At 37.9% G+C, this 26,038-nt stretch overlaps 1 protein-coding gene across 2 annotated transcripts in view; it reads right to left on the bottom strand.

The window, feature by feature from the left end:
- Positions 1-26,038, bottom strand: part of ATG5 (autophagy related 5) — a 44,265-nt gene that overhangs the window by 5,140 nt on the left and 13,087 nt on the right. For both annotated transcript variants that reach the window (XM_072998267.2, XM_020777660.3), the window contains exons 4-7: positions 17,158-17,236; positions 15,496-15,658; positions 7,147-7,241; positions 592-709 (exon numbers count right to left, since the gene is read on the bottom strand). In XM_072998267.2, coding sequence (XP_072854368.1) covers positions 592-709; positions 7,147-7,241; positions 15,496-15,658; positions 17,158-17,236 — 455 coding nt within the window. The remainder of the gene's footprint in view (positions 1-591; positions 710-7,146; positions 7,242-15,495; positions 15,659-17,157; positions 17,237-26,038) is intronic.

Here is a 26,038-nt window from a genome sequence, read left to right as displayed (position 1 = left end):
TTCAAAAATGGTGCTAGACAAGCCTCTGCAAGTGCATTCATCGTGCGAAAAATGGCCATAGAAAGAATAATCTTGCGAGGCACCAAAAACCTCGCCGGACGCATTCGTCTAGCGCATTTTTCATCCAGTGAGGCAATCGTCTTGCGAGGCACCACTGTATTCCTTTTTTCCAGTGCACTAACTACATTCAATTTCCAACTTTTCTTATAAAGGTTTGCCATGTTTCTTAGTACTCCCGTTCCCAGCCAACACAATAGCCATATGGTTCAGCTAAAAACAATGGATAGTTCACTAAGTGACTTGCAGCCCTTTGTCTATAGCGGTGGAAAAATACAACATTCCCTGGCTTTAACATCTACCCAAAAGGACTTCTGAACTCTTCTGTTCTCTCTCCCAACTTAGGTTCTGTGATAGCTGGCCTATCAAAGAATCCCTAAGGAGCTCGCCTTTTAAATATTGGTCCAATAAAAATATGACCCTACTTGAATCCGATTCTATTTCATATTATTAAATAGCAAATGGCCAAAAGTATCTTCCTGAGACACAACAAGCAAGAAAGCACATGTTTTAACATGCCATTTCATCTACTACCTTCTGGATTAAGTGCAGCAGGGCAAGCATCTTTTAGGAGATCCCCCAATGTATGCAGCTGTCCATCTGCAGCAACAGGACGAAACAACTTCTGTATAAAAGGTCGTTCAGTTGTTGCCTGACAGTAAGAGATAACATTAATTTTTTTAAACCACAGTTAGAATAAACATCTATACATAATTATCACACATGTGCATGATGAATAAGGTAAGACAACACTCACTGTACTGTTCTAAAAACAAATTTACAAAACCACACCTCTTGGTGGTGTGTGTCCTTATGCTATATATATATATTAGCTATAGATATGCTAAACTTTAGTATTTTATTTTCCAGATTGAAAGGTAGCATGAATGGGGATTTTAAAGTAGAGATATGTTGAACAGAGTAGTAGGAAAAGGAGAAGCTTCAGGATTAAGGAATAACCCACCTTTAAATATATTCTAATCTACAAAAAGACTAACCCTGTATATAAAATGACAAATATTGGCCACAATCCTATTGTCAATTTACACTTGGGTTAAAGAAAATTGCTGACGTCTTGGTGGTAAATTGCTACATATTAACAAGTGCTAGTTGTATACTTGGGCATATGCCTAACCACACACCATCATGTGCTTGCTCAGAAATGCAGTCAGGATTTCAGAAATAACCAGCAATTTGTCACCAAGACTTACACTATTTGCGAAGTAGGATTCTGGCTGATATATATGAAAAAAAGAGGTTTCGAACTTCCTAACAAAAGAACCTTGACCTGCTTGGAAAGCTTATGTCAGAGCTAGAGCTGAATCTTGGGACAAACACAGCACAGTACTATAGTGTTATCCAAACATAGCACAACTAATACATTTTACACAAGTATTCCAAACAAATATGACTGAGACTCATATATAAAGACATTGGTTTAAATACACTGCCTAAAACCCAGTTAGTTGAACAGTTTATACAGGATGTAATCATAACATGAAAACACATAACCCACAAATTACAATTCTTGAGAATGAAAGCCAACAGACTTACTAGTCTTTACATCTACATAAAAGAAAGGGTTCCTAATTGTATTTAAACCACTGCAAATTACCTTACATGTTCAACCCACACACTAACCATCTTATGATTTCCACATGTCAATATTTTAGCAGTCAAAAAGCTATAGCTATTCTTGCGTTACTTCCTTTGGTTATCAGCACAGCAAGAAATTAGACCTAGGTTTGATCAATCTGTTTCTGAATAATTAAAAGGTCTGACAGCAACATATTTTCCCTCTGCTTTTAACTGAAGACTGGTTTCATCCTGACTTAAAACCTTGAGAGTAAGCAACTGCTGACTTCTGAATACTCATTTTAACTTCAATCTTTTAATTAATAAATTTCAGCCATTCTTCCAGAAAGTATACTTGCATTCTTTGATTCAAACATGATACCTGTTCATGCTAAATGAATTCTTGCAATCAATACCTGTTTGACATTTTTGTGTAAATTGCTGGTGTTTTAAATTACACACAATATATAACGCTCATTAATTCATTCATTAGTTCATTCAAACCACTTATGTGTATGTGTCCTGTGACCGTAATAGGGCTTTCAAGATAAGTGAAATATTAAGGAATGGTTTTAACAGTTCTAATCCTCCAGTTAGTTTCCATGACCAAGTAGAGATTCTAATTCTCGTCTGTCCCTCTACCCATTATACCACACTGGGAATCCAAAACATTTATAGATTGTCCTATATCACAGGATCTCCAGGTGTATTACAGAGCTATATAAAATGATTTTTAAACGTAAGGTATTTAAAACCAAACAGTTTAAAACATAAAATTTAAACATTCAAATAATTGCATTAAAAGCTTCACAGGCCATGATCCTCAAGAAGGCTGTAATAAATGTTTTCAGTTGGCACCAAAATGATGCCCATGTCAGTGCGAAATGAGCTTCCAAGTTGAGGGCATTCCATAGTTGGGCTGATAGGGTAGAAAAAAACTCTTCCCTAAGTCTCAACATAATGAATTGTTCTCAATTCTGGGACACAGAGGAGGGCCTGCCCAGCAGATCTTAGTGATTGGGTAGGTTTGTATAGGGAGAGGCACTCCTTCAAATATCCACAGTGTAACCAGACAATCAGTTCCCCTGTTCTCCAACATTTCTTCTCTCATCAATAATACATGTTCACTACCAAAATACTTCTAGATATGCAAATAGCTCAGGGGTTTAGATATCTGGCTGCAGAGCCAGAGGTAGGGAGTTCAATTCCCCATTGTGTCTCCCAGAAGAGCCAGCCTGTGTGGCCTTGGGCAAGCTGCAGAGTCCCAGGATGCCTGCAGAAGAAGGAACTAGTAAACCACTTCTAAGCATTCTATACCTGGAAAACCCTGAAAAGAGTCACCATAACTCAGAATTGACTGGACAACACATGACTGTTATTATTTTTTTTTAAAAAAAAACACGAATCTGCTAAGACTACTCCAAAATGTACTGCTGTATATTTGGGTACCCTGCTCCTGCTCAGCAACAATCCAGACAAATAAGTACTGTATACTAAATCCGGGCAGAGGAAATTCACCTACACATACAGTAAATTCATATCAAATGTTCTGAAATTATTATGAAGATAAATTACTTGTGCACACACACTCCACTCATTCTCTAATATATCTTCAACTGTCATCATATTGCATGTTCATTGTCCAGCTGAGGTAATTAGGACATCAATGGAAACAACGTAAAGTCACCATGAAAAGTAGCCATCAATGACCTTATCCTCCATAATTTGTTCCCTCTTAAAGCTGTCAACAAAAGGGAATATCACTCCATCTTTCAGGTGAACTACATGCTTGCAGAGGTTTATTATACAAAATACATAAATTTTCAGCTGTACCTGAACCATTAAAACCAACAACTGAAAATAACCTTACCATACCTACTTCCAAAGACAAAACTTAACACATCCATTTCAATCTCTCTCTCTCTCTCTTAGACACACACACACACACACCTGTTTGGAGAAATCAAATGATTATATAGTTCTTGAGGAATCTGAAACAAATATACATATAGCACACCCATAGCGGAAACCTTTAGTTGTCATGGTCTGTTATTTAGTAAAATGTTATCATTATGTCTATAACAGTATCAAAGTAACATCAGTAATACTTAACCTAAATAATTTGAATGTCTCAGAGACTGTGGTTGAATTAAGGGCAGCCATTAGAATTACACACACATCTGGAATGAAGTTAGACTTACTTATTTTTATATAGTAAGGATTATTACAATTTTGTCTAGACAATAACGCTGCAAAGATTTTGGTCACAAATAGTTTGAGGACAATTGGCTAATCATATGTGGGCAACAGCCCATGTCTTCCTTACATCCTTTCATTTGGCAGGATGTGTTGTAAGGAGTAAATGTAACTCTGAACTTCCTATTTGATTAAGAGCAGCATTATTTCATGAACCAAGGATAAACTGTGGCAACTGTTTAAACTGAGTCTCCCACATGCACTACTTAGGAATCTCTTACTCTCTTCTTTTAAGATGCCACCCAGAAAACTAATTTTATCTGCAGTTCATCCAAGTCACCTGAATTCTACCCCACAGCTTTTCATACAAATTCAAATAGTAACACAGTTTAAAGAAAATTACAACAGATTCAGCACAGCATGGCAATGATTATGCATCTAGCTGAAATGCAGGCACACTTCTCAACCTTCTGCTTTTTTGAAAGGAAAGCTATCCAAGCAAGTTGCACTTACAGATAGTGGAGCCTATTTGCTCCTCTTTTACCATTATTTATACACAATAAATGAGTCATTAACAATGCAAACTTAGCACCAAGGTCCTAAAGTATTGAGACCGGATAGAACAACGAGTCAAAATCATGGGATAGCTATAGATGACACACTGTAGTTTAACTGACAGTTGCAAGAAAGTACAGTTTGGGAAATAGAAGGGGAAGATATGGAGGCAGTGTCAAATTTTATCTTCCTGGGCTCCATGATCACTGCAGATGGAGACAGCAGCCCTGAAATTAAAAGGCGCCTTCTTCTTGGGAGGAAAGCAATGACAAATCTTGACAGCATCTTGAAAAGCAGAGACATCACCTTGCCAACAAAAGTCCGAATAGTCAAAGCTATGGTTTTTCCTGTCGTGATGTATGGAAGTGAGAGCTGGACCATAAAGAAAGCAGACCGCCGAAGAATTGATGCCTTTGAATTGTGGTGCTGGAGGAGGCTCTTGAGAATCCCCTGGACTGCAAGGAGAACAAACCTATCAGTTCTAAAGGAAATCAACCCTGAGTGCTCACTGGAAGGACAGATCCTGAAGCTGAGGCTCCAGTACTTTGGCCATCTAATGAGAAGAAAAGACTCCCTGGAAAAGACCCTGATGTTGGGAAAGTGTGATGGCAAGAGGAGAAGGGGACGACCGAGGATGAGATGGCTGGACAGTGTCTGCGAAGCAACCAACATGAACCTGACACAACTCCGGGAGGCAGTAGAAGACAGGAGGGCCTGGCGTGCTCTGGTCCATGGGGTCACGAAGAGTCGGACACGACTAAACGACTAAACACACACACACACAGTTTGGATCCTAACCCAAATTAACCTAAAGGAAATCCATGGAATAAATACTTCCAGCACCTTGCAATTGTCACATTCTCTTAAAAGCTCTCCACTCTTCCTGAACAGTGTGGGATAGGGAAGCAGAGATGAAAAACATTAACAATGTGAAGTAGGATGTATCAGTAACATCCAGAAATCTGTGTGCATACCATCTGCATACCTATCAGAGATGTTTCTAAAGAGCTTCTCATTCAACAGTGCAAAATAAACATCACATCCAACTATGATTTAGTTTCCAAAACTACAAAAAGCAAAATCATATTTTAGGAAGCAGATTGGCTTAGATGGCACATACTTGCTTCATATGCCATTTTTGCATTCATTCCATTCTTTTAACAGTTGACTGCCTCACATCTACTCCCTTTTCTATAGTGTAGCAGCTTCAGGTGGCAGAACAATGGCAATATTCACAGTTTATCAAATCAAAAATCAAGCCAAACAAAAACTGTACTTTCTTTATTACAGTTTGATGCTGTCTGAAATGTCCATAAAATGCTCTAGGTGTACTTTTTTCAGTATAATAAGATTAAAACTATTATAGTCAAATTTTGTACCAACAACCTTTGCATAAGTCCTGTAACATATGAACATGAGTAAATGGGACCAGGTATTGAGGGAGAAACTCCGGAGAACTCTAACACGCATGATTAATGCTTTTTAGAAATTCAACTACAACTAGTATTATTCCATTTAGCCACTATTTTACAAACAATCCATGTTCAATTTTTTGTTGAACTGTGTATCATGGAACTTCCAAGAATGATTTTGTAAGAAGGCAAGCATAAGAAGAGGAAATAAATAGTCTGAGGCAGGATATTCTACCAAATGGTAAGCCATTTGTAAGGATAGCTAGTTCTAGACTGTTGATATAAAGCTGGTTTGAATGACAACTGCACAGTGTGCTTTATTAAAAGTAAAGGTAAATGATTTAATACGAAGTAAATGCAAGACAAATTAATTCAGGCTGAGCATCAACTCTTAGGTTTTCTTTGTCTTAGGTTTCCTTTGTTATAAACTGCAGTTCTAGTACTAAAAACTGATTCTCCATCAAGAATACCACCAAGCAAGCTTATACTGAGAACAGCAATATTAAACCTCAAATTTATTAAAATAAACTAAATTGATAAATGATGGCAAATGGTATAATTTAAATTGACAAGCTATTACAGACATAGAACATTTTGTATTTATAAACTTACACAGTTCTATAAAAACATATAAATTTACAGTAAGAGGTGTTTCACAATGGAATGAACTATCTCAGAAAACAGTGACCTCGCTCTCATTTTTAAACACAGGTTGGACGGTCATCTATCAGGGATACTTAAGTGTGAGTTTCCTGCTTTGGCAAGGAGTTGAACTCAATGACCTTTGAATCCCCCCCAGCTCTAACATTCTGTGAAGCAGGAGTAAACAAGGGTGGCACAACCAAAGAGCTGATACAGGGGCCAAGCAGCCACTTTATATCTGCCACTCTACACAAAAGGAATAGTGTACAATCTTTCAACACTGAAAATTTATGTGGGGATACATATTGATTGGCACCCATTCATGACTCCTAAACCTCTCAGAGGGGGGAACAGAGCTATCCCCTCACCCTATAAATGGAAACATATATGACACGACCTTTAATAAAATCACAACCTGCTTACATTTATTGATGCCTGACTTGTTCCTTCCTTCCTTTGGTTTGTATACAGCCCCATTAGTGAATATCCACTACTCTGGATAGTTTACAGAATAAAACATGAAACCCCCTCAACCCAGCCCCACCAGCTCCCTCCCAATATGTTCTCTCTTCCATGGCAAAATATTGCAAGGTATACAGCAACAAAATAATTTGGCCATATTTTCTTGATTTTCAAGCTGTTACACAGGGCAGAATTATACATACTGAACAACATTTTTCTGAAAACAAGCTTTCATATGAACACCTACCTGATATATTCTAAAGGGAATGTAACGAAATCCACTTTCCTCTGGAGGGTACTCCATGAGTTTCCGGTTTATAGCCCAAAACTGATCAAATTTGTCTTAAAACAAGAGGAAATTATTTGAAAATGTATTAATTACTACCATTAAAACATAAAATACAAATCTTTCAATTGTTCATTCATTTAATTAATTAATTTTTCAAATTTATAATTTGCTCATCAGTCTACAAGGCAGCTCAGAACAGTACGCAAATACAAATTAAGAGGTATAAAAATCCTCTTCTACTGGCAAACAAAAACATAAAAATGAATTTACACCTTAAAATGTAAATATACATGTAAACTGTAAAACACCTAGGCAAAGAGGATTGTTTTAATCTGACTCTGAGAAGAAAATGTTAGTGCCAGTCATATCTTCTTATGAAGGGCTGTTCTGGATTTGAGTACCACATTGGAGAATACCCTTTCCTTTATAAATCCACTTGTTTCACATCATATCATATACATATTACATACAGAAAGAAGATCATATTGAGTGTATTCCAGTACTCTAGAATGAGGCCCTATGCTCTCTGGCATGATTAGATCTTTTAAATGGCATATGTTACAAAGGTGTGCCTTATATCCAGTTCTTATAACCTAAAATTCATAACTGCATAATCTTCTCTTTTGCAAACTGGCTCTGGAGAGTTTCCTAGACATCAGGATGCAAAGGCAGTTGGAATGGGGAGGAGATCATCCAATTTTATTGATGGATGCAAGTTCACTGGGAGAGGTAGTTTGCTTGCTATACCAGAAATGAGGAGGGAAGGTACTGAAATAGCAAAACAAAGTGCAATTTGCTCCTCAAAAGACTTTATTGTTCAACAGCACCCAACACAAAACACTGGCCTGAATCCTGTTGAGATTTTATTTGGGAGTAAGTGAGAGGCTGTATGTCACAGCAGCAAACTGCAACTAATTAAAAAGGTGCAGGTTGTGTTCTTGGTCACATGCCAATCACACAACCAGGTTCAAGACCAACAAGCTATTAGTTAGCTGCAATTTGTACACTATTGTAAATCTGCATTTTGCATTGTTTCATTTACTAGAGTCAACTGATACAGCTTTTGCTCACTCCATTAGCAAGTGAAACAACAAAAACCATTTTTGTAGACATTGTTGGCTACCAAAGTATTTTCACTAGGGGATGTAAATGTCATGAAGTTCTACTCTTCTGCTGTTGCTGGTAAAGGAGAAAAAAAATATTTCCATCCAATATTAAATAAGTTGTCAGGATTTGTTTGTCTTTTCACACTCCTATGTAATATGCTACATTTTGTGCAGAGAAGATATCAGATGTTCTGGTATCACAAGTACATAATAAAGTATATTTTTTCAATGTTTTAAAATAATTAATAGTGCTGCTTCTAGCATAAATATAATTAACTTTTAAAAGAGCAAGGTTTCATTGCTGTTGAACATGTTTGAGAGAAACATTAGCTTCAAGTACTAAACAGACAGCTTTGCTATTTTACTTTTTTGACAAGTGAGAAATAAAATATTATTTTTTAAATTTTTTTTAATTTATTCCATTTATACCCTGCCTATCTGTTCGTCGCGAACACTCTAGGTGGCTTACAACATAACATAACATAACATAAAATAGAAGTATGCAGACACAGCATTTATGTAATTCTTTAGGTCAGTCTGTTCTCTTTGCATTAGACAACAAAAAAGCCACCACAATTCATAATGAAATATCAAAACACCATGAATCACTCAGTAACTGCTGGAATGAATCATATGCATATTGACTATCTGCAATACTTTTTTGCATTTATGCATGTATGTAATTTAAAATATTCATAAGCCATCTTTTCTCCTAAAGGATCCAAGGTAGCTTACAGTATTAAAAGAAACAAAGACTAAAAATCAATAATAAATTATTATGACATTAACAAAGGATTACAAATATCAGAAATATAACATTAAAACCCTTAATAAGAACAATACTAAAAACACAAGTAAATCACAGTTACATGTTCCAGGCCAGCCTAGCTTTCTATGGTAAGGAGTTCCAGAGTATGGGAGCAGCAACAGAGAAGGCCCTCTCCCATGTCCCCACCAAATGTACCTGTGAAGATAGAGGGACTGAGAGAAAGGCGTAGCTGACCCACTAGTTTTAACTGTGCAAAAGCACTCCTAGGCCACCACCAAAAACTGGGCATCCAGGCTCAAAGATGAATCCAGGAGCACCACGAAGCTGCACACTTCTATTTTCAGAGGGAGTGTAACCATATCCAGCACAAGCTGAATTGCTATTCTTTGATCTGCCTTTTGTCCGAATTAAGTTTCAGTTTGTTCACCCTCATCCAGTCCATTACTGATGCCAGGTACTGATCTAGAACTGAAACAGCTTCCTTAGATTTAGATGGAAAGGAGAGTTAAGAGTTGGGAGTAATCCACTTAATGGTGATCCCAAAACTCCAGACTACCTTTCGCATCAGTTTCATGTAGATGTTAAATAATATGGGAGTCAAAACAGAACCCTGAGGGACACCACTGGCCAGTGGTCAGGGTCCCCCTGCACCACCCTCTGGGTTCTCCCCTCCAGAAAGGGTTGGAATTACTATAATACAGTGCCTCTCAGTCCCATCCCAGAGAGATGGCCCAGAAGGATATCATGGCCAATAGTATTGAAAGTCACTGAGAGGTCGAGCAGAACCAAGAGGGACACACTCCCCTTATTCAAGCCCTGGCATAGGTCATCCACCAAGGCAACCAAAGCAGCCACCATCCTGAAGCCAGATTGAAATGGATCTTGAAAACCCATCTCAACTGGGAAACCCCTGGAGTTGAGAAGTTACAACCCACTCCAGCATCTTGCCCAAGAATTGAATATTAGAGACTGGCCAGTAATTATCCAGTACTGTGGGGTCCAAGGAGAGTATTTTCAATAATGGTCTTGCTATTGCCTCCTTTAAGTATTGTGGGATCCTACCGTGCTGCAAGGAGGCATCCACTATCCCACAGACCTCCTCGGCCAGTCCCTCTCTGGCAGCTTTCAAAAGCCAGGAAGGGCAAGGGTCCAGCAGACAAGGGGTAGCCTTCACCTCTCCAAGGATCCTGTCCACATCATCAGGCTGCAAAAACTGAAGCTTCTCCATTAACACAGGACAGGCAGGAGTCATCTACAGAGCCCGTATTTAACTACAGCATCCAAGTCAGAGAGCATCTGAGTCATATTGCCTGCAAAATGTGTTGTAAATTCATCATAATGCACTCTACTTTGGTCTGCATTTTCTTCCTGGGAGCTGGCATGCACTAGGCCCTTGACCACTCAAAAGAGCTCCACTGGACAACTCTGTGCAGATGCAATGGCAGCAGAGAAGAATGACTTCATCATCACCACTGCCATGGAATAGGCCTTCCAATGGGCCCTAGCCACTGTTCAGTCAGATTCACTCCAAGTTTTCCACCATCATCACTCTAGTTTCTATCCCACTTATTTCATTACCACCAACGTAAACTAGGGTGCCAGTTTGACTCTGCTTTATAGGAAGAGGACACTAAGGAGTGATTGTGTCAACAGCCCTCCATTTCAGAGATCAACCAGGACTTCAACAGATTGGCCAATGAGGTGACAGGAAACTCCACAAGAGCCATCAGGAAACCTTTTGGATCCAACAGCCTCCTGGGATGGACCTTCTGTCCTCACCCCTGCAGAGGCTGATTTCCAGCAAATATAAACTCCATCATATGAAGATCTGTCCATGACAATGGAACTACAGAGAACTTCTCCACACCCAGATCACCAACATCAACCACAGTACAGAAAACCAGTTCTAAAGTGCACCCTGCAGCATGAGTGGTGGCAGATACTATTTGGGACAGACGCATAGCTGTCACAGAGGACATGAACTCCAGTGTCAATCCTGACAAAGCTGCCTCAGCATGGATGTTGAAGTCCCACAGCACAACAAGCCCAGGAAACTCCGCCACCACTGTGAAAGCAGCTCAGTTAGCTCAGGCAGGGAGACTGTTGGTTAATGCAACTAACACCTGGTGGAGGGAAAAAAACCCACTATCTTTTAAGACCATATTTGGAATGTGATGCAGCACTTAACTGATTTTGTACACACAATTTGAATTTTACATCACAATACTACCTTCATGTGGAAATTGAAAAGAAGGACGTGTAAAGAGGTGCACATGTACCACCAGAACACGGGGCTTTGAACTTCTTGTTAATATACAATACGCAATCCATCTTCAGCATGAGTCAGAAGAATTAGGGGGAAAGGTCATTTTGATTTTTAAATGCCATCTATCACCTGGATGAGACTGAGAAAAGTCCTATGCTTTTTTACTCAGAAATAAGTTCCACTGAGTTAATTGGTGCTTACACCTAGAGTATGAGAACAGGACTACTACCACACTAGTTACAATAGCCAGGTAATACTTCCAATGACAAACATTCAAGAGAGAAAAACAAAAACAATCCAAAAGCAATCAATATGACATGAAGACTTAATAGTTCTCTACCAGAAAATTCTATTACCTAGTATTATAATTCTATTGATTTCACTCTTTGCAGAGTTTTTTAATGTACCAAAGCTGAAATAAACAATTTATTTAAAAAAAAACTTGCAGTTGACTCCTGGCTCTTTAATAATTTATCTATTGCACCTCGGTTCACAAACAGGCAAATTTAGAACCTCAAAACATAGGAATACAATAACCATTGTATAATATTTCTTTGGGAAACAGGAAATATTTGCTGAACTATTTGTATTTTATGCCATAAAGTCTGCAGGTAATATATACAATTTGAGAATGCCAGAGAATTAAATATTGCCATTTTTAAATGACTACATTAAAAAAATTACTTTCCTAGATACCTCTTTATAAACACTTAGATTTGAGTGTTTTTACAATACTTCAGAGGTACTGCTCTGATAGCTTGATATCCAAAAGTGGAAGAAAGTTTAAAGTGACCTAAAGTGATCAGGCAGAATAGATATTTATGTTGAGTCAAACTACAACTTGACTCTTCAGGTGACAACAAAAATAAAGATCTCCTAATTTGTGAACTTGCAATTAGAAGATGCATGAAAAAATACCTGCCTCTCCACCTTCATACAGAAAGATTTTAAAATGCCAGAATGTCAAGTTCTATTTCATCTAAGTCTGAGCTTATACAACTTAAAGAAAAATAACTTTATTATTTCTAATTGACAGCGTCATTTAGTTTTGTTAGCATTAATGCCTATAAGAAACAAAATTTACCCATACAGCTCCTTGTTCATAACAGCAGCAGAAACAACTGGAAGTTAAACCAAAATTGTTATGGGTAGAAAAACAAATATATGATGTTTCATAGAAAAAGCAACTTGCAGATGTATCACTAAGCATAAGGCAGTTATCACAACTGCTACTTTCTTTTCTTTTTTGTGGTCATAAACTTTGTTTCACAGAGAGGTATAAAAATCACCCCATCCAAAATGAAAGCCATAATGAAAGCCATACTGAAAGACACAGCATGTGTTTTAAAAAGTTTTCTTAGTTTCATAGGTTTTTCTTATTTCTCTTTTACTAAGGTCTCAAACATAAAATTAGCATTTGAAAGCTTTCAAAACATTATCTGTTGGGTTCTACAGGTGCAGTTTCCAATGACACACATTGAAACTGTACCATCAACATTTCTGTGCAACATCTTATCTTGGATCACCACAACGTTCTCCCAAAGAAGAGAAAATTACATTTCTACTTCAAAACATTAGAGAAGCAAATGTTTAATAAACTGGCTTAAAGCATTTACAGTGGAACAGAATTTCACAGTTTATTTATTCAATTTTACTGCCTTTCCATATTCTGAACACTCTTTCTTTTTAGATTAGGCATAACCTTGCTTATCAGTGTCTGCATCTCCCACACTACTAACTGCTAATAAAAAAATCCTTCCCTATGGCTTCATGACTTCCTATATGAACAGGATCAAATGAGGGAAATGAACTGAGTGGGCAGTGTCAGACAGTCAGACACAACATGCATTTTGCAAACTTTGTACATAGGATGCTGTTCCACGGTTAAGATTTAGAGTTTTTCTTCTAACAAAATTAAGCTCTTTCATGATTTTAATACTAGTCCACAGTACTAGTGCAGCTGACTCAGTGTCCAGAAACTAGGCCGCTGTATAAATTAATTTCTCCATGCGTATGTATTGCACTGATGGAAAATTTACCATGTCTTCCCTTACCCCTTCCATGAAACAGGTCACACATCTAAACATTTGATCAAAGAGGGGATGTGTCTACACCTGCTGCCAAGAAAGTGAAAATTATGCAGCTTCTTCCTATTTATTTACACATTGTGTAGCACCAATATTGAAAGCACAGTGTACAGGAGAACAATAAAATCCTAAGCATTTCAAAAAGATGTAAGTCAGAGGTGGGAAGTAACTGATGGGCAAGATTCAGTTGCAGGGTATTTTTAGTGACCATCCAAAGTTTTTCACCAGGCCATGTTCCATCCCTGGGAGGTGGCATAGTTTACTACTTGTTCCTAAGCTATCAACAGCACCAGCCACCATTGTACAGTTCCACTGGCCCAGCTAGGTGCTCCTGTGAGCCAACACTCCTTGTCATTGATCAGAAAGAATGTAAACTCAGACTTAAACTGAAAAGATTCCTCACATCTGGTATAGCTGTACTTGGTAGGATTGTGCAATATGAGATAGATCAACTCTCTCCTGATGGGCATTTTGACAAACAGTGAAAACATTCTTTGTTGCCCATAAACAAAAACAAAAACAAAAACAATTTTTGGAAGTTGTACTTCTTGTCTTCCTCCTCCTCCATCATTATTATTATTAGCTCACTGACATGAGGTGTCAGATACAAACCTTGTTTTTTTGCTTCCACAAATTTCTGTTTTGTGCTGTTAGTCCTACAGATCTTTTAACATTAACCTTCTATCTAGTTTGCAGTCGATACCTTCATCTGATTCAACAAAACATAGATGTATTTTTTATCCCACTGCCATTCTACTTGCCTCACAGTGTGGAATTCCCATCTCCACTTTAATAATGCTATTTGTTCACTTATGTCTATTTTTTTCTCTATTAGCATGATTTATCATCTGTCTTTCTATTGCTTTTTGAGTTTTTGTGATCTTTTTCATCATGGAATTTGTCAATAGTCCAGGTCTGTGCAACATAAGTCAGCACTGGCAACACACATTGGCTACAGACTGATCTTCTAAACTGTAGAGGGTTTAAAACAGGATTTTACATTGTTTATCAACAATTGGCTGTGCAAATCTTATTCATCTCTCCAATTTTGCTTTCTGATCAGATTTTCCATGCTGTATTACCTGACCCAGTTCAATACATTCTTGTACATACAGTGGAACCTCTACTTCCAAACGTCCCAACCTATGAACATTCCAACTTACGAACAGCTTCAGCCACAAAATTTTGCTTCTACTTGTGGCTGGAGCTTCAAGATACAAACAAAAAAGGCAGGGGAAAGGGGTGGGAAATTCAAACCATTGGTGGCGAAGAGGCTGCTTCTTTATAGCTCTTTCACCCCAACAGTTAGGAAAAGGGAGGCTCAGCCTCCTGGGCTTCCAGCGCCGCCACCGCAGGCTTTCCAGAGTTCGCCACAAGCACGGCCTTTCTCCCCTGCTGTGCGGCTTCTCCGCCGCCATGGGAGGCTTTCCTGGGGCTTGCCCCAATCGCTGCCTTTCTCCGTCACCATCCACTGCCAGGCCGGAAACCCTGGCCCAACAGTGGATGGTGGTGGAGAAAGGTGGAAAGCCTCCCATGCTGATCGAGAAGCTGCGCAGTGAGGGAGCAGGGGAGAAAGGAGGCACTTGCGGCGAACCCCGGGAAAACCTGTGGCGGCAGCGGAGAAGCCCTGGCCCGGCAGCAGTGGCTGGAGCCTGGGAGGCTTCCTGCCAGCACTGGTTGCTGCAGTGGAGGTAAGGTGCTGCTTTAAAAAAATCTTTTTTGGATGGCTTTGCAGGGTGGGATTGGGCTGGTGGGGTTATGTTTGTTTTTTATTTGTTTTGTTTTTTTGCAGCCCCAGGGGCTTGCAGTGTTTTATTTTTATTTTTTTGTATTTTTTTCTTCAGACGGAATGGATTAATCAGTTTTCAATGCATTCCTATGGGAAATGGCGCTTCCACTTACAAACGTTTCAACTTACGGCCATCGTTCCGGAACGGATTACGTTTGTAAGTAGAGGTACCACTGTATTCCATACGGTAGCCATCACCATGACATTCCTCTGTTCCTCTTCAGTGAACATTACTTTGGGTTTGTTTGTTTGTTGCTTAGTTTCGAATCATCTTTAGAATTTTTACTTACCATTTTGTAAGCCCATCCAAAGTTGCTTATGATCCTTTTTCTGCATCTCATTGATTACTTGACTCTTATGCTTTAAGGCATCTGCTTCTTTTATGCAAGCCATGAAATGAGCTTCTATCACATCCTTAGAGTGACAGTGCAGAATATCTTTTTCTGGAAAGTTCTAGAAATACCAAATTATTATAGTCAACACAAATATTACTTTGCCTCCCTTTTCTGCTGAGGTTTTTTTAAAAACAAAAACTATTAAAAATAAGCTCTGTTTTACAGAATTTAATTTGTAACTATGCAACTGAAGCCTCTTTGCACTAAAAAATCTACAATATTCCAATTCTCACTATAGCTGAAACCTATGCAATGGAGTATAGCACCCCCTTGCAATAAGATTTGGTAGATGAAAACACAATTCACATTGTACCATTCTAGAACTAGGCCATAAATAAAAGCTAGGAGGAAAACTCACTTTTGCTTCTCCAGAAATATAACATTTGTACTTGGAACCTTTATCAGAACTGTCATCATAATCTTCAAGCTTACCTTGTATTCTGTAAGTAAGGCCGTTTCATAAGAATGTCAAGATTCTCCGAAAGCAAAGTTCTGCACTAGATTCTGCACTCTTGGAAAACTTTGGAATATACATACAGTAACATGCACACCAACAGTGCTTAAAATTGCTTTCTTTAGAAACAAATTGCTATGTGACTATCAGGTTGCTAGAAAGCCTTCCAAATTAAAACTAAACTTACTATTCCAATAAAGCTGAACTAAACTCAAAACATGAAAAATACTGGGGATGTAAATACTTTCTGAATTTTTCATTCTCATCTCTTTAGATTGTGTCAACTCCACCAGATAACACAGCACAGAATTTTCAAGCCGTATAAGATCTCTGATCTAACAGTGAGACAAAGAGTGTTATTTCTTGTCCTCAAGGCACAAACAGTGTCTGCACAAAACCACTCCTTTCCCCTTGAGAAGCAATGCACACACAAATCCATACAGAGCAAGCGCAAAAACTATCTGGCTGCTGAAAAAAAAAGATGCCAGGAAGCCCTTTAATTATTTTTCCCCCACTTTTTAAAAAATTGTTATTTGTAACTATAACATAAACATAAAATACACAAACCAAAATACAATTTTGTATTTAATTCTTCCCTTTAATTTTGCCCTTTAATTCTTCTAATCTTTAAAAGTCCATGCAATTAGCAAAGATCATGATGATGCACAATTAACAAAATTAGTTATCTTGCTTAATATGCACAAAAATCATTCTTGTTCTCTTATTGCGAACACTACAAATCACCTCACTCTCTTGTGAGGCAAAGAATAACACAGTTCTTCAGAGTTGTATGTGAGGATTTATATCCCTGAAGAAAACCATATGTATGCATGTCCTGACAGACTGTATTTAAAAAACATTAATATATTGGCCGTAAGGTGATGTATAACAATTCTAAAGTTTCTAGGATTAAAATAGAAAAGCCAAAATAAAAAACAAGCCCCAAACCCTCAAAAATGATAAAACAGCAGGATTCTTGATGGCTATCTACTAGGGATTCCCCTTTCTCCATTTATTTAGGAAATTATAATTATGGAACGTGCTCATGTAAATCTTTTGAACTATAAACCAAAGAGATAATAAATTATAAATTATAATTATACCTTGAAATGTACTGTAATATTCCACGGAAGGGCTGTATTCGATGCATGAAGGTCAAAAAGCAAACCAATTGGATAATGCCTAGAAACAGAAGAGAATATTAAAGGCAAGAAACTGCACAAATAATGCAAAGGTAAATTACCCAATTCAGAGTTATACTACTGCATTCCACACCATACCTATATCTTTAAAGACAACAGCTAAGTAACAATCCCTTTTATATTTACTAAAAAAAAGAGGAGTTGCTGCAGGATAACCAACTGTGTGGAAATTTGTATTGAATTGTATTATTTAAAAGAAACACTCCTTTTAAAAACTTGACACTGAATCAAAGTAGACAAAATGTGGCTCTTTAGATTGGTTGTATTGCAAACCCTATTAGCTTTAACCAACATAAGCAATGGTGAGGACTAATAGGAGTTGCAATCCAAAATAATCTGGCAGTCTGCAGTATATTAAAAAATATGCACCGTGATCCAGCTTAAAAAATCCAGAAAAAGCAATATAAAGCACCATATCAGTAGATTTCCGATACAGTTTTAAACTAAGGTTCAGAGGGACATGCATGAAACTTGGACTTACGTGTCCACCCTTCCTTCCTTCCAATGCAAAAAAAAAGAAGAAGAAAAATGGACATGTTCACTTTCACCTTTAACTGTAGTTTGCTGATATGTGAGAACATGGAACTATAGTTAGTTTTAACTATGCTTTAGGAAATCAGGTAGGATCAGAAACCATGATTTGAAGCCTGCTTGTCTACCTCTCCCAAGTTGGATTTCACCAGAAGCTTTTGGTTACAACTCCTATTACCTTTGATAACTGGATGTGATGACAGGGGATAATATAGGTCAGCAGTTCTTAAATTTTTCTTTACCACGGACCCCCCTTTACATATTTTTATTGCTGTGGACCACCAATACTTAAGATTTAAGCATATCAAATATTGATTTAACCTTTCTCATGAAGGGTCTTAAGTTAATCTGTTAATGTGCACACTCCTATTATAATATTTTTATTGGAATAATTTCATACAAATTTAAAATAATAATAATAATAGTCATTGGGGCTTTGGGAACAATAACAAGAAATTTCACACAGTATTATAAATAGTTACAGAGTCTGGAAATAGCATCAACAGAGCTACAAAAATGGCAATATTAGGAACAGCATATATACTACATCAATATTTAAGAGATACTTAGATTTCTGGTTAAAACTTGTATCTGTTATGTAATATCAGTCAACTTTTTATAATTTTGATTGTCTCCGCCTGGTATATAACAACAACAACTTCTATATAAAACATCACATTAAAATGAAAGCTACAAAATGACATGAATATAAGTTGTACAAAATTGTACCTCATTTTTAAAACAAGTTGAGCGGGGGGAAAGGAAACTTTATTTTAATATACAGTGGAGCCTCGCTTAGCAGTCGCTCCGTTGACAGATGAAATCGCTTAGCGACTGAGTTTTTGCGATCGCAAAAGCGATCGCTTTGCAATGGTCCCTATGGGTTTTTTTCGCTTTGCGATGATCGCCGGGAAGCGATCATCGCAAAGCGCCCATTTTCACACAGCTGATCGGCGGTTTCAAAATGGCCGCCAGGAAAACAAAATGGCCGCCCACTGTGTTTCCTCAAGAGGCACTGAAAATGGCCGCCCCTAATGGAGGATTTTCGCTTAAGGTGAGTTTTTAAGCCCATAGGAATGCATTAATCGCTTTTTAATGCGTTTCTATGGGCTTTTTAAAATCGCTTAGTGATGAAATCACTTAGCAATGTTTTTTCCTGCACGGATTAAGATCGCTAAGCGAGGCACCACTGTAACTATAATTAACGAGAAGGTTGGTATTGCACTTCACGTACAAGCTCTGTTATATCAGGTTTAATAGCTGAAATTTGTATTCTCAGTTCTGACTATTCATTTTTCAAATGGTTTCTATACTTATTTTTAAGATAAATGAGCACAGAATGATTTTTATATAGCCACCCAGCATCATTCACTGGCATGTTCAAACAGTTATTTGCTATCAAACAGTTATGCTCATAACTGATTTTTACTTCTGTTTTTAATGGAGGCGGTAGGTTAAAAAAAGCAAAGTTTTACATAACCAAGTGAAATTAAGGCTTTATTCTACATTTCCTTTCCTTTTATTTCTTTCATTTTTCTATTTTAACTGCAAAAGATCATAACATTTCTTCAAACCTTTGCAGAACCCTGTGAGGACATGGTGGCCTCCTGGGAGTCCACGGACCACAGGTTAAGAATCTAGGATACAGGTCATATGTGGAGGGACTCCACTTGGGCAATGCTGTTCTAGGCATTGGACTACATATTCTAACGCTCTATCAGTGGAGTGAAAAACCTTGCCAGCAAAATTACAGTGTAACACAGTGCTGTAAAAGTACAAGAACGAGGCTGTTTCTCTCCCAATGTGGTACAGACACACTGGCCAAGGTGTGCTCTTTTCAATCTCCTCTATAATGTCTGTGCAATTAAGAACCGATCAATTTCATACAATCTTCCTCCTTTGTCTGCCTCAAAAATAAATACAAAGGATAGAGCTCACTCACAAAGCAGCCTCACCAAAAATGGTTAGTCCATGGTAGAGACCAGGCAAGTATCTGGCAAAGGTCTGGGAGGGGAAAAGGGGGCAACACTCAGAACAGATTTCACTGAGAGAAGGGGATGTATAAGCAGCACTCCCGGATATTTGTACCCTCCCCTTCATTTTGATGCTGGGAAAAGGAGAGATGATACAATCCTACTTGAGTAAATCTCCCTCCCGTACCATTCTTTAGTAGGTTAGAATATGCCCTGGACTGCAATCTCCATTGTGAAAACAATTTGCACAACAAGGCATAAGCTTCAAAAGAGGAGAGCTACTGACAAAAATTGAACATGCATGACTGCAATGGCACAACTGGACTAAGCTCAATACAGCTGGTACTAACCAACATTTTCCTGTATTTAAATGCAATGAAATTTTTTAGCTAAAAAGTGAAACAAAAATTTCTAGTTTCTTCCCTGTGGCCAGCCATGTAGGAGAAGAAGAGAGGGAGAGAACATGAGCCTGAAGTTTGTGTCTGCAACTCTGAAATGTAGTTTAGCACTACATCTGAATATAGCCATTATTTGGACAATCATAAGCACTGAGGGGTTCCTATACCCAGAGGCTTTGAACATTTTTCCAAAACCAGGTTGCAATTCTAAACAGACACATTTTCAAATTACTCCTCATTACTTTGATGAGATCATTCAATATAATTTTAATACATATAATTTTTAAATGAGTATTAGATGTAAACATAATAGAACATGTTTCTGTGAAGGAGCCAAAAAAGGACTCTACTTAGAGAACCCTCCTTTTTAGTGACAAAGTCAAGATCTTGTAGATTGGAAACAAGCAGACTTAGTAAAGCTTAAACATGAGGCATATGGCTTGCAGTACAAAACTGTTCAACTGTTCAGAGTTTATGTCCCTGAAAGTGTGTGTGTGGAGGAACAGAAGCACACGCACATTTACCGTACTTTTCGCACCATAAGATGCACTTTTCCCTCACAAAACAGGGGGATGGAAAGTCTGTGCGTCTTATGGAGCGAAGAAAACAGATTATATTTTCCTGTTTTCTTCTCCTAAAAATTGGTGCGTCTTATGGAGCGAAAAATACGGTAATTATCCTTATCAGACATCTTTTAAATCCTTTTCTTATCCCCATCCTAATTTCATTTTATGGAGTATATGGTGTTAACAAGTCTGAAGATGTGGCATCCTAATATGATTATTTAGTGCTTCACAGGTACATCATTATACCCACATATATATATGTGTGTGCACTTTCCAAGAAAACAGTTCATTAGCAAATGAAGTTTTAACCTAACAGAGCTAGATTTCAAAATAACTTTCACAGAGTTTTCAACAATATATCAGGGAGAATGGATGAAGATAGTAGAACCAAGAGTGATTATCAATCATGCAACATGGCAGCCATTTAGCAATTCCATTTAGCTTATGATAGCTTCCCAGAAACAAAGGCCTGTCCTCACCACAGTGGAAAACGGTGTGCGTCTAAGCATCAGCTCTGACTACAACTCTAGGCCACCCTACAAGTTTTCCAGATGGAACTTCCCCCTCCCCAAGATCTGCCATATTTACAATAAATGAGTTATTTTTAATCCACTGCTAAGCAAACCTATTTATCCCTCCTGTTGGGGGAAAACAGCCCATTGAAATGTGAACTTTAGACTTTCTTCAGAGTGCCAATACGAAAGTTGTCTGCAATATAGCAAAATTCATATCTATGGTGATGGGCATATCACTATGTTGATCAAATAGGGGTTCCCTAAAGGGTTAACTCACTCAATTAAAATATGTACATGTTGTTTTATATTTTACTATTGAAATGTATTTATCTCTTTTTAGCTGTTCACTTTGTATCTGTGTGATTTGTATGCTTTTTGATATGGTCGAAATGATTAATCAAATAAATAAATACTGAATACTAATCATGAGACTGGTTAATATACTTTTTTTCTTGAGAAAACCTCAGGGGTCTTGGCTCAGAAATGTCAAGTCCTTTTATAACTGCTGTACTTAAGTGACAGGTATTCACATTTTCAAAATTAAACCACCACTAGACTAAGAAAAGTGCTGTAATGCTGTATCAGCTTTTGCAGAAGGGGGAAACTAAGAGTATGAATAATTAAGCAATGCTAGAAATAAACCATGTTTCTTTTCCAATACAATTTGGTCAGAGATCATTCTTCAACTTTATCATTCTGATTTTCAGTCATGCACAACTGAAACTAATTTGGTTGTTTCAATCTTATTGGACTTCTAGCAGCCACTTTAAAGGAAAGAGACCACCAGTAAACTGGTTAACAACCACTGCCTAGAGATCTTCTCATCTGTACCTCATAAGTATCCTGCCTTTGGTTTCCTTCAAAATCCCACTAAGCCTCCTAACAAATTACTCAGAATAGAAATATCTAAGTTGGATTTACAGAAGTCAAGTATGTATGACCTTCCCCCCCCCACTGTATTTTTATACTAAACAGAAATACTGAACTCTTTTCACATACAGAAAAATGTAATCTAACCACATCAGTTTAAATAATAGTTCAAAAGTCATTAAAACAAGTTCCTTCTAAATTAATCTTCAGGTCAATTGACTCTTTTTATACCAAGGATTCGTATTGCCTTTTAGATGTTCAGAAAAGTGGTTGGGTGAAAACCCCAACCCATGTCTAACCTCACGTTCTGACAGTTTTACTGGTAGCTCTTGTCAAATTTTAAGACTGTTGATCACAGAAACTGAAAGTGGTAAATACTTAAACCGACAGAAGGGGGGATATAGGCTCCCTGAAACTATGAACCACACAAAGTTAGGCAAAAGTTTTGCAATAACTGTTTTCTGCTTCTTTAATCATTTTAATTTTGCTCTTCCAACAAAAATCCGAGTGAAAGTTTCAGCATAAGGCTGAGGGACCATGGGCAGGCAAAAGTTCTTCGATGAAAGGGCAAACAATCATACAATTATAAGTCAGACTATAATATTTACATGATAGCCAATACACAATTTAAAAAGAGCTTTTATATTCATATCACACAATCATGTTGTATGAGAATACAGCTTTGCATAATCTCCCCAGAAAGAATATACTTTGTCACATTTTCTATAGAAATTACTAAGGAATTAGTGAAAATCATGTTAGGCAATTTAGTCTTCTCTCTCAAACAAGAGGCAAATAAATCTGACAGGTATTCCTTTAATGTTAGACTGAAGAAACAGTTACCAAAACAGGAATTATGTCAGAGTTTAACAATTTTTATAGGTTTTTAAAAAAAAAAAAAAACACATATGAAGAGAAATACTAGAACAGTCCAACAATCTCTCCAGCCTGAGCCTATGGGAAGTCCAGAGGCAAGATAGATGAATGACAGTACTTTCTCATTCCTTTTGCCCAGCAATTGATATGGACAGGTTTGACATCAGATCTACGACCATGTTAACACAGAAGGCCCATTATGCTCACAGCTCAGGTTGGGCATGCTGAAGTCACAGACACAGGAAAAACATTTCAGCAAACCCGGGGGGGGGGGGGGAATAAAAACACGAAAGCAAACTAAGTTCTACAAAAATACTGCCACTAGACAAAGGCTATAATGTAACCTAAAATTCTTTCTAATGATACTGTTATTAAAGGGAGTTAATATGGATGCCACTGTAAATTAAGGTAAGAACTTCAATTCTAATGTTGGGGTTCTAATATTAGTTTGCTGAACTACTTAAATCTGATACAATTTCTTTAGGCTAATAAAATATTTCATATTTTTTTCCTTGTTTTAATTTGTATGATCAAAAGGACCTAACACAAACGAACAAGTAATAAAAAAAATAGGTAAAGAAACTACTACACGTAGTTATATAGCTCCATCTGCTGGTTAATCATAAGAACATAAGAAGAGCCCTGCTGGATCAGGCCAAGGGCCCATCTAGTCCAGTTTCCTGTATCTCAGAATGGCCCCATCAGATGCCTCTGGGAGCACACGGGACAACTAGATACCAGTCTCCTGATACCCCTTCCCCTGCATCTGGCATTTTGAAGTACCTTCCTTTTAAACCTGGAGATTGTACATCCCCATCATGGCTTGTAACCTGAGATGGACTTTCCCTCTAGAAATCTATCCAATCCCCTTTTAAAGGAATCTAGGCTATCATCCTGTGGCAAGGGGTCCCACAGACTAACAACATGCTGGGTAAAGAAACATCTTCTTTTATCTGTTCTCATTCTTCCAACACTCAATTTGAGTGGATGTCCCCTGGTTCTGATATTGTGTGAGAGGGAAAAGAGCTTCCCTCTATCCACTTTATCCATCTCAAAAGGAAAATTCATAAATTCAAATGAGATACTATGGGCACTGTAAAAATGAACACTAATATCCAGGTTTTCAAGTTCTACCCAGCAGAGTCTAAGAGTAAAGTATCATTAAGCATTTTCAAATTTCAGAAGGAAACATTTGGTTTTGCCACAACAGTGTTAGTCTGTCGTGGCAAAACCAAAAGTGCCTTTCAACACCTTGATGGCCCAAGAGATATACTGAGGCACAAGCCACAAATGTCACAATGCTAGACTTTAAAAGGTGTTATAAGAACCTTTGTCATTAATTATTAACAGATTTTAATTCGACACAGTCAATCACACTTCTGCATGTTAATTAAACTATCAGGCCCTTGAGATATAACAATACGACATTCATTTCAGAACTAAAAACAGAATACATCATTCTCCGTTTCAGAAGACACATCTAGGAAAGCTTAGGCCATGCTCACTGCCATTTTTTAATATTTATACATAACTGGCTGAAAAGCACAATTTTAATTTTCAAATAGAAAGCATGTCGCTATCATTGTGTAAGTGATGAAACTGGAGTTATTCAAATGCTGTTTTTTCCACTTATTTTAATGTCTTAATTACATTTATATCCCACCATTCCTCCAATGAATTTAAAGCAGCATACATGGTTCCTCTCTTTCCACTTCACTGACTTTATACAACAGCAGTTGTTTAGTAGCAGTGGGGTGAGTCCTTAGTCTTCATCATATAAAGTCCTCACTGAAGTCAGGCATAGCAAGAGTACACCATGTGGCACCTTCCAATTGTTTAGGACTACAATTCTCAACACCATCAAATGTCAAAAATTAAGGAATCTCAAGACATCAGGTTGCTTATGCCTTTACTACGCTATGGAAAAGAAGAGTACTCAAAAGCTAGGCAGATGAAAATAAAGACCTGTGTAGAAAGGAGAAGCAGTAAGTGACTGGCAAAGGGTGGCACTACAATATTAGCCCCAGAACTCCACATAGTTCATTGTGCATGAATGGGTCCTATTCATTCCTTTGGTAAAGCCCAGGACTGCTGCTATGCTAGAAGCAGACACCAGGTGGCATAAACCCAGCTGACATGAAGTAAATAGGGATGTATTTGCGAAGGCTTTCATGGCCGGGATCTAATGGTTGTTGTGAGTTTTTCGGGCTCTTTGGCCGTGTTCTGAAGGTTGTTCTTCCTGACATTTCGCCAGTCTCTGTGGCCGGCATCTTCAGAGGACTGGAGTATCCAACAAGCACCAACAGAGCATGGACAGAGAAAGAGACGGCCAACTCCCGTTCTTAGATGTCATGGTCCTACACAGAACTGACCTCCTATTGGGACACAAGGTCTACAGAAAACCCACCCACACAGACCGGTACCTACACAAAAACTCCAACCACCACTCACAACAGAAAAGGGGCATAACGAAAACACTGGTAGACCGGGCAAATCGGAACTGTGAAGCTCAGTTTCTCAGCACTGAACTCAACCATCTGAATTGGGCCCTACAGGCAAATGGCTACTCCAAAAATGAAATCACAAGAGCCATCAAACCAAGAAAACAACACCAAACTGAAGAAGAGAAACAGTCACCCACAAATAAAGTATTTCTGCCATACATCAAAGGGGTCACGGACCGCATGGGGAAACTTTTGAAAAAACACAACCTACAAACAGCATTCAGGCCCACCACAAAAATACAACAAATGTTACAGTCAGCAAAGGACAGAAGGGACCCCCTCACCACTGCAGGAGTATACCGGATACCTTGCAGTTGTGACCAGGTATATATTGGAACCACAAAACGAAGCATCCACACCTGAATCAAAGAACATGAGAGACACTGCAGATTAAAACAACTTGAAAAATCAGCAGTAGCTGAACATGCCCTTAAACAAGCTGGACATGAAATTCTATTTCAAAATACTGAAGTACTGGACAACACCAGCAATCTGTATCTTAGACAGCACAGGGAAGCCATTGAAATCCAAAAACATAAACAAAACTTC

The sequence above is a fragment of the Pogona vitticeps genome, chromosome 1 (assembly GCF_051106095.1).
Source record: "Pogona vitticeps strain Pit_001003342236 chromosome 1, PviZW2.1, whole genome shotgun sequence".
Lineage (NCBI taxonomy): Eukaryota > Metazoa > Chordata > Lepidosauria > Squamata > Agamidae > Pogona > Pogona vitticeps.
This window is presented reverse-complemented; position numbering and strand designations above follow the sequence as displayed.